This window comes from Mobula hypostoma, chromosome 17, assembly GCF_963921235.1.
Source record: "Mobula hypostoma chromosome 17, sMobHyp1.1, whole genome shotgun sequence".
Lineage (NCBI taxonomy): Eukaryota > Metazoa > Chordata > Chondrichthyes > Myliobatiformes > Myliobatidae > Mobula > Mobula hypostoma.
The window spans coordinates 8,261,241-8,280,228 of record NC_086113.1 but is presented as its reverse complement, the minus strand read 5'-3'; the positions used below and the strand labels follow the sequence as shown (position 1 = coordinate 8,280,228).

The following is an 18,988-nucleotide window of genomic DNA, read 5'->3' as shown; positions in this document are numbered from 1 at the left end:
CAGTGTTACAATAGCACCATGCTAACCACTGCAGTACCATGGCGCACACACCAGTGAACCTCAAAAAGGGCTTCTTACAATCATTTGGCAGCTGGTTGGACTCATAGGAGTCATCATTAAGATGGCAAAAATCTGAGGCTTCTCCATGACTCTTCCAGATGTGCCCTACTCCACAGCTAGAAAATTTTTTGATGCAGCCTACTGGTAAACAGTGTAACAAAAACAAAAAGCTGGAGGAACTCAGCAGGTTAGGCAGCATGTATGGAAAGGAATAAACAGTTGTAGTTTCACATCAAGACCATTCTTCAAGACTGGAAAGGAAGGGGGAAGAAGCCAGAATAAAAAAGGTGGAGAGGAGGGGAAGGACTACCAGCTGGCAGGTGAGGGAGGAAGGTAGGTGGAGGAGGGGGAATGAAGTGAGAGAAGCTGGGAGGTGATGCGGAAAGGGGAAAGGGTTGAAGAAGGAATCTAATAGGAATCTGATGGTAAACAGAAATGAGAAGACCTGATTTTCCACAACATCGACTGTGAAGTCTTTGAGGTCTCCCTATGTCAGGTTAGACAAATTCATGGAAACATCCTGATTATGACTTGCTGTTCCTTCCTAGCTGACAAGTCAGTACTCTGCAGGGAACATCAGATAGAACAACTACTGCCTGAAGCAGTGTGGCTCCAGCAGTCAAGGAGATTCACACCATTCAGGACAAAGCAGCTCGCGTAATTGGCTGTCCATTCCATGACTGTGCACTATAGCTGTCAGCCACACACTGCAGCAGCTCGCAAGTCCCAGACATCTGCTATTTGGAAGAATGAGGCACACAAATACGCAAGAACATCCCCATGTGCAAGTTCGCCTGCAAAGCACACCACATTCTGTTTTAGGGTTATATTAGAAATACTTCTTCATTGTTAGATCTCAAGGATATTCAACAGAAGACTCAAATACTTCAGGAAGGGGGCTCATCATCATCATCATCTCATGGGCTATAAAAGCTGTCCACACCAGCAATCTCACTCAACATAAAATTAATCAAAAATGTAACATTCCTTTTTGAGTATACCCTTATTGTTATCAGTAAACTCTTTAAATCTGTATCTTTGACTATTCTTTTGGTAATTGGTCCCAGTGTGACCATGAAGCACCATAGAACATCTTACTCTATTAAAGTGTAAGTTTTAATTCAAGTTACCTTAAGATGGATCTTAAATTAGTCCTAAACACAAGAATTTTTGCAGATGCTGGAAATTCAGAGGAACACACTCAAAATGCCGGAGGAACTCAGCAGGTCAGGCAGCGTCTATGGAAATGAATAAACAGTTGAAATACAGGCTGAGACACTTCTTCAGGACTTGGATGAAGGATCTCAGCCCAAAACATCGACTGGTTATTCATTTCCATCGATGTTGCCTGACCCGCCAAGTTCCTCCGTCATTTTGTGTGTGTTGCTCTTAGCTTGGTCCGCAGTCATATATCACAGTGCGAAATATTGAAATAGACATAACAGAGAGTCTCTTGGCCTTTTGATAAACCTGAGTTTTAACCATTAATACCAAGAGCAAGGTATAGTTCATGACTCTCCCTGTAAAGTTTTGGTACGGTTTCTGATAAATTAAGACATTGCTGACATGTTATGAAAGAGATGACATGTTTCAGTTTGACTTTGTTTGATATCTCTATGACTCACTGTTCCTGCTGTGCCCAGTGACAGGTGATTCATCTGCTGGGTCAAGGGTCCCATCATACTGGCTGGCTGCATGGACATGGTGTGGTCCATTGTGGGCGTTATCACAGCACCCTGAAAGAAATTCAGCAATTCAGTGTGAAACATTTTGCGTCAAGGCAGAATACTCTTTATAAAATCAATTTGACACTTATAAATACTATCATTTCTGTGAAGCAAAATGCATGACAGTGTAACGGTTAGCACGACACTATTACAGCTCAGGGTGTCAAAGTGCAGAGTTCAGTTCTGGCATTGTCACGAGGAGTTTGTATGTTCTCCGCATGTGACTCTGGTTTCCTCCCACATTCCAAAGGTGTACTGGTGAGTAGGTTACTTGGTCAGTGTAAATTGTCCTGTGATTAGGCTAGTGTTAAGTAGGTGGGTTGTTGGGTGGTGCAGCTTGTTGGCCCAAAGGGCCTGTCTACACTCTATTTCTAAATAAATAATAATAAATAAATCTATGATGACGCCTGTACGTATAATCTCCTATTCTCGTGTGTCACAAGCTTGTAAAGGGATAATTGACATCCAAAGCAGAAGCATCTTTCGGCTGAAAACTGATGACCCAAAACAAAAATAGCTTCACCTACCAATAAAAATACAGATTTGGATTTATACTTATGTGTGTATTGTTAGACAGATTTAAAAAAAATTGATATTGAAACAGGAGATTCATTTTGTTTGTCACATGTACATTGAAACAAGGAGTTAAATATGTCATTGGTGTCAAACTAAACCAGCAATGGTTGTGCTGGGGCCAGACTACAGGTGTCACCATGCCTTTGGCCCCAACAGAGCATGCATACAACTTACTAAACGTAACCAAATGTAATTAGAATGTAGGAGGAAACCAATACAAAATGTACTGTCTCTATTGTATTTTCATTAACAGTAAAACAATGAATATATGTAAATAAGCAACAGGACTCATCCTTAAAGGTCCATAATTATTATTACTAATTCATTAATCAATGATAATCTCTGCTTAAAATTACCATGACGCAGGAGAATTTTTTTAGCAGATTATCGCTTATTTGAGAACACGCTCACTAAAAGGTTCGCCACGCCTGTCTTTAGAGCATTAATAAATCTGAGTTTGATGTAGCAAGGCACCTAGTGGTTTCTGTGAGCAGTGTGATGAACCTTTAAATAGTGGACTTTTGGTTTTTAGCAAGTTACTAAAAGCCCAAGTTAATAATCTCACAGTGAGGGGAGCCAGACTGAACAGAGAAACCATATCACTTTTGCTTTAGGGACATTGAAAAGATTCTTAGGTAGGTACATGGATGGTAGAAAAATTGAGCGTTATGTAGAAGGAAAGGGTTAGATTGATCTTGGAGTAGGTTAAAAAGTTAGCACAACATCATGTTCTGAAGGGCCTGTACTGTGCTGTAGTGTTCCATATTCTATGTATGTTAACCAATCAGACTGTAGACTTTAAATTGACACAGTACCAGGACTTGGAAAAAAGTGTTAGCCTGAATGGGTGAAGTCACTGTCAAATCAGGCCCAAGGAGAAAATTGAGAGAGAAAAGAAAACTGGATTAAGGAAAAAAATGAAAATAAAAATTCTGATTTGATGGAGAATGGACATGATAGCACAGAGGAACATCTGGAGAAATTTCTGAAATGCCCATCCACTGCTGTCATTACTGTGTGGTCGGGAATCTTTCGGAGGGTAGGCCTCAAAATCCCCGACCTTGCCTGCTTTTGGCGACCGAGAAGGAGGTCGAATCGTTCGGCAGAGATGCCGCTCAGTACTCGGTGTCGGAGAGCTGATCAGAGCTCGAAGTTTTCGGATGACTCAGTTGGATTGTGGTCGGCATGGCAGGGAGAGTTTTTCTTCCTTCTCCCATCTGCATGAGATGTGGGACATCTGAAAAACTTTGAACTTTACTGTGCTCACAGACTTCTTCATCAAGTTATGGTATTGTTACACTGTTTGTAACTATTGTTACACTGTTTGTAACTATATGTATAATTATGTGGTTTTGTCAATTTTTTCAGTATTGGTTTGTCCTGTGTTTTGTGATATCACACCGGAGGAAATAATGTATCATTTCTTAATGCATGCATTACTAAATGGCAATAAAAGGGGACTACGTGTCTTCATAATCTAGAAAAAATATAAATATAAATAAAAATGTAATTTTTTTGAAAATTTTGTACAATATTGAATACCCAGTGTTATGAGAATGCATATTTTTGATTGTTAATTGTAGTGACAGTAAGGTTTAATGTACTGAAATATTAAGTATTGAATTTACTATTACTGAAATATTTAAGGCAGAGGTTGATAGATTCATGATTAGTCAAGGCATGAAGGGATACAGGGAGAAGCAGGAGATCGGGGTTGAGGGAAAATGGATCAGCCAGGATGAAATGGCAGAGCAGACTCGATGGGCCAAATGGCCTAATTCTGCTCTCATGTCTTATGGTCTTATTATCAACTTGTTAAAGGACTGATTAACTTTGTAATTAGGTAACAAAACTTACCAAACCGAGTTTGGTCTGTTTCATTTGTGTAAATATAACTATTTCATACCAGTCATATCATTGGTGAGGCAGGGTGTAAAACGATGTTTTAACAAAGCCAGTCTTGGTGCAGCCACTGATTGGATATTTGCATTTATCCAACTGATGATATTCGCCTCATTAAAACAGCTGGTAGAAACCTTCACCAAAAAGCCCAACTGCTGTGTGTGGCCAGACAAATTTAACTTTTCGGCTATGCACTAAAAAGACAGGCAGAGACAAAAGATAAAAGCATGCACATTCTGGATTGCAGGAGTTTGTACTGAGGGATGTACTGAGGCTTTGTGCAACCTATGCAAAGTCCCATTTGGGAAGGACCACATTCTGGGCCAGGGGTTCCCAACCTTTCTTAAGCCATGGACCAATACCGTTAAACAAGGGGTCAATAGACCCCAGAGTGGGAACCCCTGGTCTGGGTTCCTTCTGCTACCCCACATGGAGTGGCTGAAATGGGTGGGAAAGACCATCAGACATGAAAGGGTGTATCATCCCAGAAGGCCACATAAGTTGTTATGGTGCTATTGGTTTCTAAAAATATAGTTATCATATTTGAATATAATTGCCATTATGGAATTTAAAGTTACATTGTTCCTTTTGTACATATTTTTATTATAATGAATACAATCTTTTTGAAATTGAAAAATAATTGCTCATGGTTTTCAAACAATAATTCTGATGTTTGCACATCATAGCTCAATTGACATCCATTAAACCATTCAGATAAGATTAATTTTGCCTTCTGATTTACAAAACTATGATTTAAAGTGTTTTAATTCATTACTATTTTCCAGAGATCAAGTAGAAATTCTCCACGTCAAGTACATGTGAATCCTTTCCAAAGCAATATTGAGCTCAGTTAATACTCTCGACTGAGAGCTAATAACACAAGAGTCACTTGATCTCAAATGTACTGTAAGTGAAACCCAGAAGCAAGTGGATCAGAACTATTAATTGTATTCAGGAATTTTTAATTTTATATATTTAGAGATAAAATCTGGAACAGGCCTTTCCGGTCCTTCAAGCTGCGCCACCAGCAACTCCAGATTTAACCCTAGCCTAGTTACGAGACCATTTACAATGATCAATTATCTACTAATAGATATGTCTTTGGACTTTAGGAGGAAACCAGAGCACCTGGAGGAAATCCACACATTCCACGGTGAAGACCCTTACAGAGGATGCTGCAAATTAATTTGGAAGTCAGACACCCCGAACTGTAATAGCATCACACAAACCGCTCTGCTTCCATGGTGCCCCAATTTTCTGAGATACTTCAAATTACATTGTTATTTCTGTAGCTTGTCCGGGAGAGCTGGGGAACAGCAAGTACAGTACTATTATAGCTTGTTATTATAGCAAGATTTCCTTAAACATTAAGTTATTCATGAAGATACCAGGATAAGCAGGCATTTTAGTATCTATCTCTTAAGAGGGTCTAGTTAGCAATGGTGTAAATCAGAATAGCTGTGAGCCAGTAATAGTCTCTTGGCTGCTGTGTCACACCGTATTTGTATTGTAAATCCAAAAATCTGTGCTTGGACAGGTAGTGTTTTAGAAATTACTTCACTTATATTTCTGAATTGTTTTCACAACATTAACGGTTTTGAAAGGAAGATGACCTAAATGATCACTAATTCACTGGAAATGACGGTCTTTGGATGATGGGAAGGGACAAGGTAAAAAAGGCAGGTGATACAAAAGCCTGTAAGCATGGTCTGTCTTCTCCCCTCTCCCATCAGGCAGAAGATCAGAATCAGGTTTATTATCACAGACATCGCTCCTGAAATTTGTTGTTTTGTGGTAGCTGTACTAGGCAAGACATAAAGAGTTACTGTAAATTACAATTTGGTGACGGGGTGGAGATGCGTCTCTACCAAAGGAGGTGTAAGGCGCTCCTTCCCTCCACTAGCCCGCAGGGCACCCTTGAGCAAGGTGTAGCATCTGCTTAGCCCCCCCCCGATCAAGGTCATGTGAAGCCATGGGAGCAGGTGGTGGATGATCTTACGAGCAGCCGGTGCATATCACGTCCTGGTTATGCGACCACTGACGCCAGCCAGACAATCTCTGAAGAATATTGATAATGGCTGGGGTCACTCGTCTTGTAAAGACACTGCCCAGAAGAAGGCAATGGCAAACTATTTAAGTAGAAAAATTTGCCGAGAACAATCATGGTCATGAAAAGACCATTGTCATCCACATCATACAACAAGGGACAAAATGATCGAATGATTATGCTATTTTTTTTTTTTAGGCATCCGTTAGTCTTGCAAGACCATGGATCTGCGCCTGGAAAGTCTTCACTCTCCAGGGCACAGGCCTGGGCAAGGTTGTATGGAAGACCAGCAGTTGCCCGTGCTGCAAGTCTCCCCTCTCCACAACACCAATGTTGTCCAAGGGAAGGGCATTAGGACCCACACAGCTTGGCACCAGTGTCGTCGCAGAGCAACGTGTGATTCAGTGCCTTGCTCAAGGACACAACACGTTCCCTCGGCTGGGGCTCGAACCCACGACCTTCAGGTCACTAGTCCAATGCCTTAACCACTTGGCCACGTGCCCACACAATGCTATAATAATAAATAAATAGTGCTAAAGAGGAATAGTGAGGTAGAAGATGCAAAAGCCTGAAAGCTTACTCCACCAGGCTTAGGCATGATTCTACCCTGCTGTTGTGAGATGTTTAATGGTTGTCTAGTATGATAAATTGGACTCCTGACCTCACAATCTACCTTTTATGATATTGCTCCTTATTGTTTGCCTGCACTGTACATTTTCTCTTGCTGTTACACTGTATTCTGCATTCTGTTATTGTTTTCCTTGTTTTAACTTAATGCACTGTGTAATGGTTTGATCTGTATAAACAGTATGCAAGACGAGCTTTTCAGTGTACATTAGTACATGTGACAACCATCAACCAATTCCATCTGCCACTGGTACATGGAAAAATTTGAGAAAATAGATTTGTATGGAAGGGTCCCTTCAAAGGTGCTAAACTAGGAGTGGAGGAGGAGATGTCTAGTGATGATCGGCAAGATGATTGAAAGATGAAGGTTCGTCACAGTTCCATCAAAACTTACAATAAAATGTGTCATTGTGTGTCAACAACTAAACAGACCATGGATGTGCCAAGGACAATCTGCAGATATTGCTATGATTCTGGCGTGAAAATATCATGCTGAAACTTACTAACTGTATATCTTTGGAAAGTACAAACGTCTTTGGCATATGTAAAAAAAAATTCTGTAACACAAAGATGTTTTCAAAAATAATGAACTGAAAAGATTCTAAATATCAAAAAATTACTATAAGGAATAGTAAACAGAAAAAAAACTAAATCAAATCAGTGTTTGATGTGACCATCCTTTGCTTTTAGAACTGCATCAATTCTCTTGCAGTTTTATAAGAAAATTGATTGGTGGGTTGTTCCATGTATCTTGGAGAACTTGCTAGTTCTTCTGCTGACTTTGGCTGTCTCGCTTACTTTTGTCTCTCCGGGTAATCCCAGACAGCTTTGATGATGTTGAGATCAGGGCTCTGTGGAGGCCATACCATCTGAAACCATATAAAAAAAAACCTAGGGTGCCTAAGTTTGTTGCATTGTTCTGTATGTGAGAGGAAACTGAAGCACCCAGGGGACATTCACGCGGTCACCGGTCACTAGAAATATGTACAAACTCCTTACAGGAATTGAACCTGGATTGTTGGTGCTGTAAATCATTATGCTAACTGCTTCCATGTGGACTTTGATCCTTGTCACAATACAGTGACTGGTACACTGTAAGTGTGGTTTATCAGTTATAGTTCTTGGTGGATTACTGAGTGAGGCTAATTACTGGTGGGCATCAATTAATTTTGGACTGCTCACCACATCAAGGGTGAACTGTGTTATCTTCTGATGAATTAAAATGAAATAAAATTTCTTGTTGGTAACGGGATGAGCACAGTTGTACAAACTGTCTGTACTTTCTGTCTGAGTCATTATAATGGATGCTGTTTACTTCCAAACACAACCCTATTTCAATTATCTTTTATGGGAAACAGACTTGGTTGCAGCTTATTCGGAGTGTGCTAGTACTGATTCACCCACAGTTATCAACCAGCATTTTTCCAAATTGGCAACTCTCCTGGGCGTTCTGACAGTCAGCTGTAATTTACTTTTTTCACAATTACCACTGCTTTTTATTAACAATCATCATCTCAGCTCTGACCTTAATCTAAAATGGCCCTTCAATCCGTTGCAGTTCAGAATTATATCTAACAGTTTTGTGAGCTGCCCACAAAACGTCACCACATATCGCCAGTATATATTCCAATGTACACCTATTCCCTTTTGACATGACATGTTTGAGCAACATGTTTGATAATGAACAACAATAAAGATTAAAGACTTGCTTTACTTGTCACAAGTACATCAAAACATTGAAATGTTGAAATGCTTGTGTCAAGGATGTGCTGGGCGAATCTGCAAATGTCACTATGCTTCCAGCAGCTTCATAGCATGCCTGCATTTACTAACAATGACTAGTATATCTGTGGAATGTGGGAGGAAACTGGAGCACATGGACAAAATCTGGGTGATCACGGGGAGAACGTATAAACTCCTTACAGACAATGATGGGAATCAAACCCAAATCTTATAGCTGACTAAGATAGCCATAGATGGTACTAATGTTCATGCTTTATGTTAACCTAAAATACTAGAAGGGTATTAACATAATTCCGTTAAAATAAAATTCTATTAGGCTGTTGGTACTTTCTGGTTCATTACAGTGTTTATACAGGCATCAATAGCAGAGTTGAAGTGACTCTAGACTAGCCCCATAAGAACTGGAATGTCTTGCCAGCAGTATCACAAGATTCATCGACTTGTTAGTTATTAGGTAGCATAATGGTTAGTGTGATGCTATTACAGCTTGGGGCATCAGAGATCAATTCCAATGCTGTCCCTAAGGAGTTTGTACATCCTCTGAGTGCTCTGGTTCCCTCCCACATTTCAAAGGTGTACAGATCAGTAGGTTAACTGGTCATTATGATGAATTGTCCTGTGATTGGGCAAGGGTTGCTGGGTGCTGTGGCTCATTGGGCAAGAGGGACCTGTTCCACACTGTACCTCAAAATAAATAAATAAATCTATGGATGGGAACAAAGGAGCCCAACACCCTTCAGTCCACCTGAGCTGATTTCAGTTCAAAGTACCATCTGTTGTGTACATACATCTATTGATGCTTCTGGACACATCTTCAGTGATGTTCCTGGAATCATCGGGTGTTTCAGGTCTTTCTACATCATACACCCTCCTCCAGGTGACCCAGCCGGGGCTGATCAGACCCCAGCTTATGTCCAGATGGCTAGCTACTTATGACTCCATGGCTCCCCTCTTTTGAGCCACAGCCATCTTGAGGCCCTCTCTGCCGCATCGGTGGTACTGCGGATGGCTCTCCTCTTCCTCTCTCCCTCGATGCCCAAAATGCTGAAGGCTCTACCTACGGTACGGGCTGCGAATCCCCCACAACCAACCTCCACTGGGAGACACCTCGCTCTCCATCCAGCCTGCTGACAGTTGCTGACCTGTCCTGCGTACTTGGAGAGCTTCCTTTCAAAGGCCTCTTCCAAGCTATCTCCCCATGGGACTGTCAGCTCCAGCAGCACCACTTGCTTAAGTAGACTCAGACACTAGGACAATGTCTGGTCGCAGGGTGGTGGCTGCAATGTTGTTGGGGAACTTCTAAATAACCCTAAGAGTCATTTTCTTGTGGGCATGTGCAATAAATCCATAATAGAATCAACAAAAGACTACACCAAATTGGGCATTCAACCGTTGTGTAAAAGACAAAAAACTGTGCAAGTACAAAAAAAAAGTAATAATAATAAATAAATAAACAAAAATACTGAGAATATGAGATGAAGAGTCCTTGAAAGTGAGCCCATAGGTTGTGGGAACAGTTCAGTGATGGGGCAAGTGAAATTAGCCCCTTTGGTACCCCTCTAAGCACAATTCTCCTACCTTCTCCCTGACTACTAAAGAACCTATCTAACTCTAAGTATACCCAGTGACTTGGCCTCTGGAGCACCTGTGGCAGTGAATTTCACAGATTCACCACACTCTGGGTAAAGGAATTCCTCCTCATCTCTGTTCTAGAGGGATGTCCTTCTATTCTGAGGCTATGCCCTCAAGTCCTAGACTCCCTCACTTTAGAAACATCTTTTCCACATTCATTCTATCTAGGCATTTCTTAGATGTCAATAATCTCTCCTCAAATGCCAACACATCTTTTCCTGGAAAAGGAGCCAAAACTGCTCACAGCTTACATGGGAGGTTTTGTATACTTAAGTAGCTTTGCCCGAGGGATGAATATACCTATGTTTTTGAACTATTCTTATCGATCTGTCTTTTTAGTATTTTTCTCATTGACTTAATTACCAATACAACCCAATCGTAGTAACTATAAACACAAGAGCTTCTGTCGATGCTGGTAATCCAGAGCAACACACGTACACAATGCTGGAGGAACTCAGCAGGTCAGGCAGCATCTATGGAGGGCAATAAACAGTCAATATTTCAGGCCAAATCATCAAGACCGATGATCAGGACTGGAAAGGAAGGGGGAAAACCAGGTGAGGGGGGTAGGGTTGGTGGAATTCTTGCCACAGGCGGCTGTGGAGGCCAGTCATTCGAAATACTTAAGGCAGAGGTTGATAGATTCCTGATTAGTCAGAACATGAAGGGATATTGGGAGAAGACAGAAGATTGGGGCTGAGAGGGAAATGGATCAGCCATGATGAAATGACGACGCAGACTCGATGGGCCATGTAGCCTAATTTTGCTGCTGTATATTATGGGTGGGTGGGGGAGGGGGAAATTAAGACCATAAGACAAAGGTGCAGAAGTTGGCCATTCGGCCCATCGAGTCTGCTCCACCATTTTATCATGAGCTGATCCATTCTCCCATTTAGTCCCACTCCCCCGCCTTCTCACCATAACCTTTGATGCCCTGGCTATTCAGATACCTATCAATCTCTGCCTTAAATACACCCAATGACTTGGCTCCACTGCCGCCTGTCGCAACAACTTCCATAGATTCATCACCCTCTAGCTAAAAAAATTTCTTTGCATCTCTGTTCTGAATGGGCGCCCTTCAACCCTTAAGTCATGCCCTCTCATACTAGACTCCCCCATCATGGGAAACAACTTTGCCACATCCACTCTGTCCATGCCTTTCAACATTCGAACTGTTTCTATGAGGTCTCCCCCCATTCTTCTAAACTCCAAGGAATACAGTCCAAGAGCGGACAAACGTTCCTCATATGTTAACCCTCTCATTCCCAGAATCATTCTAGTGAATCTTCTCTGTACCCTCTCCAACGTCAGCACATCCTTTCTTAAATAAGGAGACCAAAACTGCCCACAGTACTCCAAGTAAGGTCTCACCAGTGCCTTATAGGGCCTCAACATCACATCCCTGCTCCTATACTCTATTCCTCTAGAAATGAATGCCAACATTGCATTCACCTTCTTCACCACTGACTCAACCTGGAGGTTAACCTTAAGGGTATCCTGTACGAGGACTCCCAAGTCCAGTTGTATTTCAGAACTTTGAATTCTCTCCCCATTTAAATAATAGTCTGCCCGTTTATTTCTTCTGCCAAAGAGCATAACCATACACTTTCCAACTTTGTATTTCATTTGCCACTTCTTTGCCCATTCTTCCAATCTATCCAAGTCTCTCTGTAGACTCTGTTTCCTCAGCACTACCGGCCCCTCCACCTAGCTTCGTATCATCAGCAAACTTAGCCTCAAAGCCATATATTTCATAATCCAAATCGTTGATGTACAACATAAAAAGAAGCGGCCCCAACACGGACCCCTGTGGAACACCACTGGTAACCGGCAGCCAACCAGAATAGGATCCCTTTATTCCCACTCTCTGTTTCCTGCCAATCAGCCAACGCTCCATCTACGTATGTAACTTTCCCATAATTCCATGGGCTCTTATCTTGTTAAGTAACCTCATGTATGGCACCTTGTCAAAGGCCTTCTGAAAATCCAAATACACAACACCCACTGCATCTCCCTTGTCTAGCCTACTTGTAATTTCCTCAAAAAATTGTAATAGGTTTATCAGGCAGGATTTTCCTTTAAGGAATCCATGCTGAGTTCTGCCTATCTTGTCATATGCCTCCAGGTACTCTGTAACCTCATCCTTGACAATCGACTCTAACAACTTCCCAACCACCGATATCAAGCTAACAGGTCTATAATTTCCTTTTTGCTTCCTTGCCCACTTCTTAAATAGCAGAGTGACATTTACAATCTTCCAGTCTTCCGGAACCATGCCAGAATCTATTGACTTTTGAAAGATCATCGTTAATGCCTCCTCAATCTCCATAGCTACTTCCTTCAGAACACGAGGGTGCATTCCATCTGGTCCGGGAGATTTATCTACCTTTAGACTATTCAGCTTCCTGAGTACTTTCTCTGTCGTAATTGTGACTGCGCACACTTCTCTTCCCTGCCGCCCTTGAGTGGCCGGTATACTGCTGATGTCTTCCTCAGTGAAGACTGATGCAAAATACTCGTTCAGTTCCTCCACCATCTCCTTGTCTCCCATTACAATTTCTCCAGCATCATTTACTATTGGTCCTATGTCTACTCTCACCTGTCTTTTACTCTTTATATACTTGAAAAAGCTTTTAGTATCCTCTTTGATATTATTTGCTAGCTTCCTTTCATAGTTAATCTTTTCCCTCTTAATGACCTTCTTAGTTTCCTTTTGTAAGCTTTTAAAAACTTCCCAATCCTCTGTCTTCCCACTAATTTTTGCTTCCTTGTATGCCCTCTCCTTTGCTTTCACTTTGGCTTTGACTTCTCTTGTCAGCCACGGTTGCATTCTTTTTCCATTTGAAATTTTTTTCTTATCTGGAATATACCTGTCTTGCACCTTCCTCACTTCTCGCGTAAACTTCAGCCACTGCTGCTCTGCCGTCTTTCCCACCAGTGTCCCTTTCTAGTCAACTTTGGCCAGTTCCTCTCTCATGCCACTATAATTTCCTTTACTGCACTGAAATACCGACACATCAGATTTCGGCTTCTCTTTTTCAAATTTCACAGTGAACTCAATCATGTTATGATCACTGCCTCCTAAGGGTTCCTTCACCTCAATCTCTCTAATCACCTCCGGTCCATTACACAATACCCAATCCAGTACAGCCAATCCCCTAGTGGGCTCAACAACAAGCTGTTCTAAAAAGCCATCTTGCAGACATTCTACAAATTCTCTCTCTTGAGATCCAGTGCCGACCTGATTTTCCCTATCCACTCGCATGTTAAAATCCCCCACAATTATCTTAACACTGCCCTTCTGACAAGCCTTTTCTATTTCCTGTTGTAATTTGTAGTCCACATCACTGAGGCCTGTATATAACTGCCAACAGGGTCCTTTTACCCCTGCGATTTCTTAGCTCAACCCATAAAGATTCGGCACCTTCCGATCCTATAAGGCATCCGTTAGTCTTGCGAGACCATGGATCTGCACCTGGAAAGTCTTTACTCTCCAGGGCGCAGGCCTGGGCAAGGTTGTATGGAAGACCAGCAGTTGCCCATGCTGCAAGTCTCCCCTCTCTACGACACCGATGTTGTCCAAGGGAAGGGCATTAGGACCCATACAGCTTGGCACCAGTGTCGTCGCAGAGCAATGTGTGATTAAGTGCCTTGCTCAAGGACACAACACGTTCCCTCGGCTGGGGCTCAAACTCACGACCTTCAGGTAGCTCGTCCAATGCCTTAACCACTTGGCCACGTGCTCACACCGATCCTATGTCACCTCTTTCTAATGATTTGATAGCATTTCTTACCAATAAAGCCACACCTCCCCCTCTGCCTACGTTCTTATCCTTCCGATACATCGTGTACCCTTGGACATTCAGCTCCCAGAGACATGCATCCTTTAGCCACGTCTCAGTGATGGCCACAGTATCATACCTGCCAATCTGTAGCTGTACGACAAGATCATCCACCTTATTCCTTATGCTGCGTGCATTTAAGTATAACACCTTAAGACCAGTATTTGGTACTTTTTGCTTTGATTTCACTGCAACTCATCCCAATGGCCACAAATTTGCCCCATCACCTGCCTGTCTTTCCTGACATCTTTACTGCTATCTTAGATTTATTTCTGTTTTCCCCTTCCTCTGCTCTATCAGTCTGGTTCCCATCCCCCTGCCAAATTAATTTAAACCCTCCCTAACAGCTCTATTAAACCTTCCCGCCAGGATATTGTGAGGATTAAGTGAGAAGTTGGGAGGTGATAGCTTGGTAAGGTAAAGGAAGAAGGAATCTGATAGGAGAGGAGAGAGTACCATCGGGGAAAGGGGAGGAGGAGGGGCAACAGAGGGAGGTAATGGGCAGGTGAGGAGATGAGAGGGGAGTCGGAATATGAAATGAAAAAAGAGAGAATGGGAAAGGGGGAGAAATTACAGGTAATTAAAGAAATTGATGTTCTTGCTGTCAAGTTGGAGGCTACCCAGAGTAACTATTTTGTCTGAATCTCAATTATCCAGCGTAGTGATGGGACCTTCCCCTACCAACCAAAAATAACAGAAATCGACGATCCAGTCTTCCAACATTACAGGATTGTAATTAAATAAATATAGATCTAGAAATAAATATAGATTGTTTGACTGTAATCAATAATAAAAAACACAAAGCTGAATCCTTGTTATATTTTCCAGTAATGAAGGAAGGCAAATATACATCTCCCTAAACATGAATTGCAGAAAGAGGTCTTGTACTACAGACTGTGGGATTGTGGCACAGAGTAAAAATGTATTCAGCTGTACATTATTAAACTAAGAAATGCAGAAAAGGAATTGTTCTTGCATTTTCTTTCTGTGATTTAACACCTACAGATTCAACAACTGAGTTGACAGTTTGATACTACTGAGAACAATATCAAACTGCCTTTTATTTAAGGAAATATCTATTGCCCCAATACCCAGAGAAAGAAGATAGAAAGATTAGTCTTATTTGACACATGTACATCGAAATACACCGTGAAAGGCGTCGTTTACATCAATTTAACGAGGATTGTGCTGGGGCAGCCCGCAAGGGTCACTAAGCTTACGGCGCCAACAATGCATGCCCACAACTTACTAATCTGAACCATGCATCTTTGGAACTGGAGCAACTGGAGGAAACCACACAGTCACGAGAAGAACGTAGCAACTCCTTACAGACAGCATCGGGAGTTGAACCCCAATTCTTTATATTGTTGAATGTTGTTTTTTGTTGCAAGTTGTGCCAGCACACAAATTCCTAATACATGGTAAACTGGTAAATGTACTTAGCAAATAAAGTTGATTCTTGATTCAGTGGAAACTAGAGATGCTTTTAACAAAAGTATCTGAATACTCCAGAGGGTCCAGAGGAGGTTCACAAGAATGACCCAGGAATGAAAGGGTTAATGTATGAGGAGAGTTTGATGGCTCTGGGCTGTACTCACTGGAGTTTAGAATGGGGGGGGGGATCTCATTGAAACTTATCAAATATTGAAAGGCTTAGACAGAGTGGGTAGGGATGTTTTCTGAGGACCAGAGGGCATAGACTCAGATTAGAAGGACATTCCTTTAGAATTGAGATGAAGAGGAACTTCTTCAGCTAGAAGGTACTGAATCTGTGGAGTTCATTGCAACAGATAGCTGTGGAGGTCAAGTCACTGGGTATAAAGCTTAAGTTGATAGGTTCTTGATTGTAAGGGCATCAAAGGTTATGGGTAGAAGGCAAGAGAATGGGGTCGAGAGGGATATTATATCAGCCATGATTGACTGGTGGAGAAGACTGAATGCCTAATTCTGCTTCTATGTCTTATGGCTTACATAGAATAAAGGACTAACATTTGCACTAAAATAATACACATTCAGTATAATGTGATTTGTTGTGTCTCAAATCAATCACAATTCCTCGACAGAGATTCATTTACATTAATGAAGTAGCTTCAATTCTTCAGACTGGGGTTGATACAGTTTATGATACCAATAAATAGAATTTTATCAACCTCTCAGCAGCTGGCAGCCACACTCTCCTGGCTCTCCTAAAAGCTTTGCAACATGCTGTGTTGATCGTGTCAATAATTCCAGCATGGCAGTGGATCATTACGTGGCACAAAGTTGCACCATGATCCGTACGTGCCAATGAGAAACTTTCTGATGCCATATTGACATATTCAACACTCACACAAACCCTGCTGGTTGACTGTGTGGTTAAGAAAGCATACGGTACATTGGCCTTCATCAACTGTTGGATTGAGTTCAAGAGCCAAGAGGTAATGTTACAGCTATATAGGACCCTGGTCAGACCCCACTTGGAGTATTGTGCTCAGTTCTGGTCACCTCATTACAGGAAGGATGTGGAAACTATAGAAAGTGTGCAGAGGAGATTTATAAGGATGTTGCCTGGATTGGAGAGCATGCCCTATGAGAATAGGTTGAGTGAACTTGGCCTTTTCTCCTTGGAAAGATAGAAGATGAGAGGTGACCTGATAGAGGTGTATAAGATAATGAGAGGCATTGATCATATGGATAGTCAGAGGCTTTTTCCCAGGGCTGAAATGGCTAATACGAGAGGGCACAGTTGTAAGGTGCTTGGACGTAGGTACACAGGAGATGTCAGGGGTAAGTTTTTTTACGCAGAGAGTGGTGAGTGTGTGGAATGGGCTGCCGGCGACAGTGGTGGAGGCAGATATGATGGGGTCTTTTAAGAGACTCCTGGACAGGTACATGGAGCTTAGAAAAATAGAGGGTTATGGGTAACCCTAGGTAATTTCTAAAGTAAGTACACAATCAGCACAGCATTCTGGGCCGAAGGGCCTGTATTATATATAACCATATACCAATTACAGCACGGAAACAGGCCATCTCGGCCCTTCTAGTCCATGCCGAACTCTTACTCTCATCTCATCCCACCGACCTGCACTTCAGCCCATAACCCTCCATTACTTTCCTGTCCATATATCTATCCAATTTAACTTTAAATGACAACATCGAACCTGCCTCAACCACTTCTGCTGGAAGCTCGTTCCACACAGCTACCACTCTCTGAGTAAAGAAGTTCCCCCTCATGTTACCCGTAAACTTTTGCCCTTTAACTCTCAACTCATGTCCTCTTGTTTGAACCTCCGCCACTCTCAATGGAAAAAGCCTATCCACGTCAACTCTATCAATCCCCCTCATAATTTTAAGTACCTCTATCAAGTCCCCCCTCAACCTTCTACGCTCCAAAGAATAAAGACCTAACTTGTTCAACCTTTCTCTGTAACCTAGGAGATGAAACCCAGGCAACTTTTTAGTAAATTTCCTCTGTACTCTCTCAATTTTATTGACATCTTTCCTATAATTCGGTGACCAGTGAATTCCGTGATATAATTATGCTGTAGGGTTTCTATGTTTCTAGATCTCTGAAAGGACAATGAACCTATGAACGCTACCTTACTATATATTTTTTTCGATTTTGCTCAGTTTGCACGACTGACTTAATTTTATTTATATTTCTTATTGCAAGTTATAGTTCTTCATCATTATGTATTGCAATGTATTGCTGCTGCAAAACAACAAATTTCATGTATTTGTCTACGTGGAGAGAGTGCATTTGTAAATCTGGTCACAGCAAAGTTTTGGGAATGGCGAGGGTGGAGTGCCACGAGAGGGATATGGGACAGGTATTAGAGAAGGACTGCCAGCTTGGGCCAAAGGGTGGAGTGGGTGCAGTGGGTGCAGACACACACGGCTCTGCGATACCAGGCAAGGTCATTTCATTCTAAATGATTGGCTTATTGATCATTACAAAATGTCTCTCTGGTGCTTCCCACTCCCTCCCCTCTCCCTTCCTCTTTTCACAACCATGATTCCCCTCTCCCTACCCCCTTCCCACTCTCAGTCCACAATGGAGACCCGTATCAGAATCAGGTTTATCATCACTCACATATGTCCTGATGTTTTTTCTTGTGACAGCAGTACTGTTCAAAGGTCCAAAGCTTCATTTATTATCAAAGCATGTACAGCTCCACTGGCCTGGTTTCAATTCCTACTGCTGTCAGTATGTTCTCCCTGTGACCACGTGGATTTCCTCTGGTGCTCCAGTTTCGACCCACATTCCAAAGGTGTACGGGTTTGCCGATTAATTGTGCGTTGCAAATTGTCCCATGATTAGGCTAGGGTTAATTTGGGGTTTGCTGAGCCCCTTGACTCGAAGACCTGCGAGGGCCTATTCCACGCCGTATCTCAATAAAAAAATTTTTAAGAAGTAAAAAATTGTCAGTTTAATCTTATACCAACACAGACGGTGGCAATTTGTCTTGTCGGGTCCAAGACAGTTAACAACAGAGCAATTCTGTCAATTCCTCTGTTTCCCTGTACCTCTGCATACTTTATACTTTATACTTTATTGTCGCCAAACAATTGATACTAGAGCGTACAATCATCACAGCGATATTTGATTCTGCTCTTCGTGCTCCCTGGATTACAAATCGATAGTAAATATTAAAAATTTAAATTATAAATTATAAATAGAAAATAGAGAAGGGAAAGTAAAGTAGTGCAAAAAAACCGAGAGGCAGGTCTGAATATTTGGAGGGTACGGCCCAGATCCGGGTCAGGATCCGTTCAGCAGTCTTATCACAGTTGGAAAGAAGCTGTTCCCACATCTGGCCGTACGAGTCTTCAAGCTCCTGAGCCTTCTCCCG

The 18,988-nt window shown here is 41.9% G+C and overlaps 1 protein-coding gene across 12 annotated transcripts in view; it reads right to left on the bottom strand.

Moving 5' to 3' along the window:
• Window positions 1-18,988, bottom strand: part of LOC134357816 (RNA-binding motif, single-stranded-interacting protein 3) — a 1,318,209-nt gene that overhangs the window by 36,050 nt on the left and 1,263,171 nt on the right. For all 12 annotated transcript variants that reach the window (XM_063069497.1, XM_063069500.1, XM_063069498.1 and 9 more), the window contains one exon: window positions 1,686-1,796. In XM_063069497.1, coding sequence (XP_062925567.1) covers window positions 1,686-1,796 — 111 coding nt within the window. The remainder of the gene's footprint in view (window positions 1-1,685; window positions 1,797-18,988) is intronic.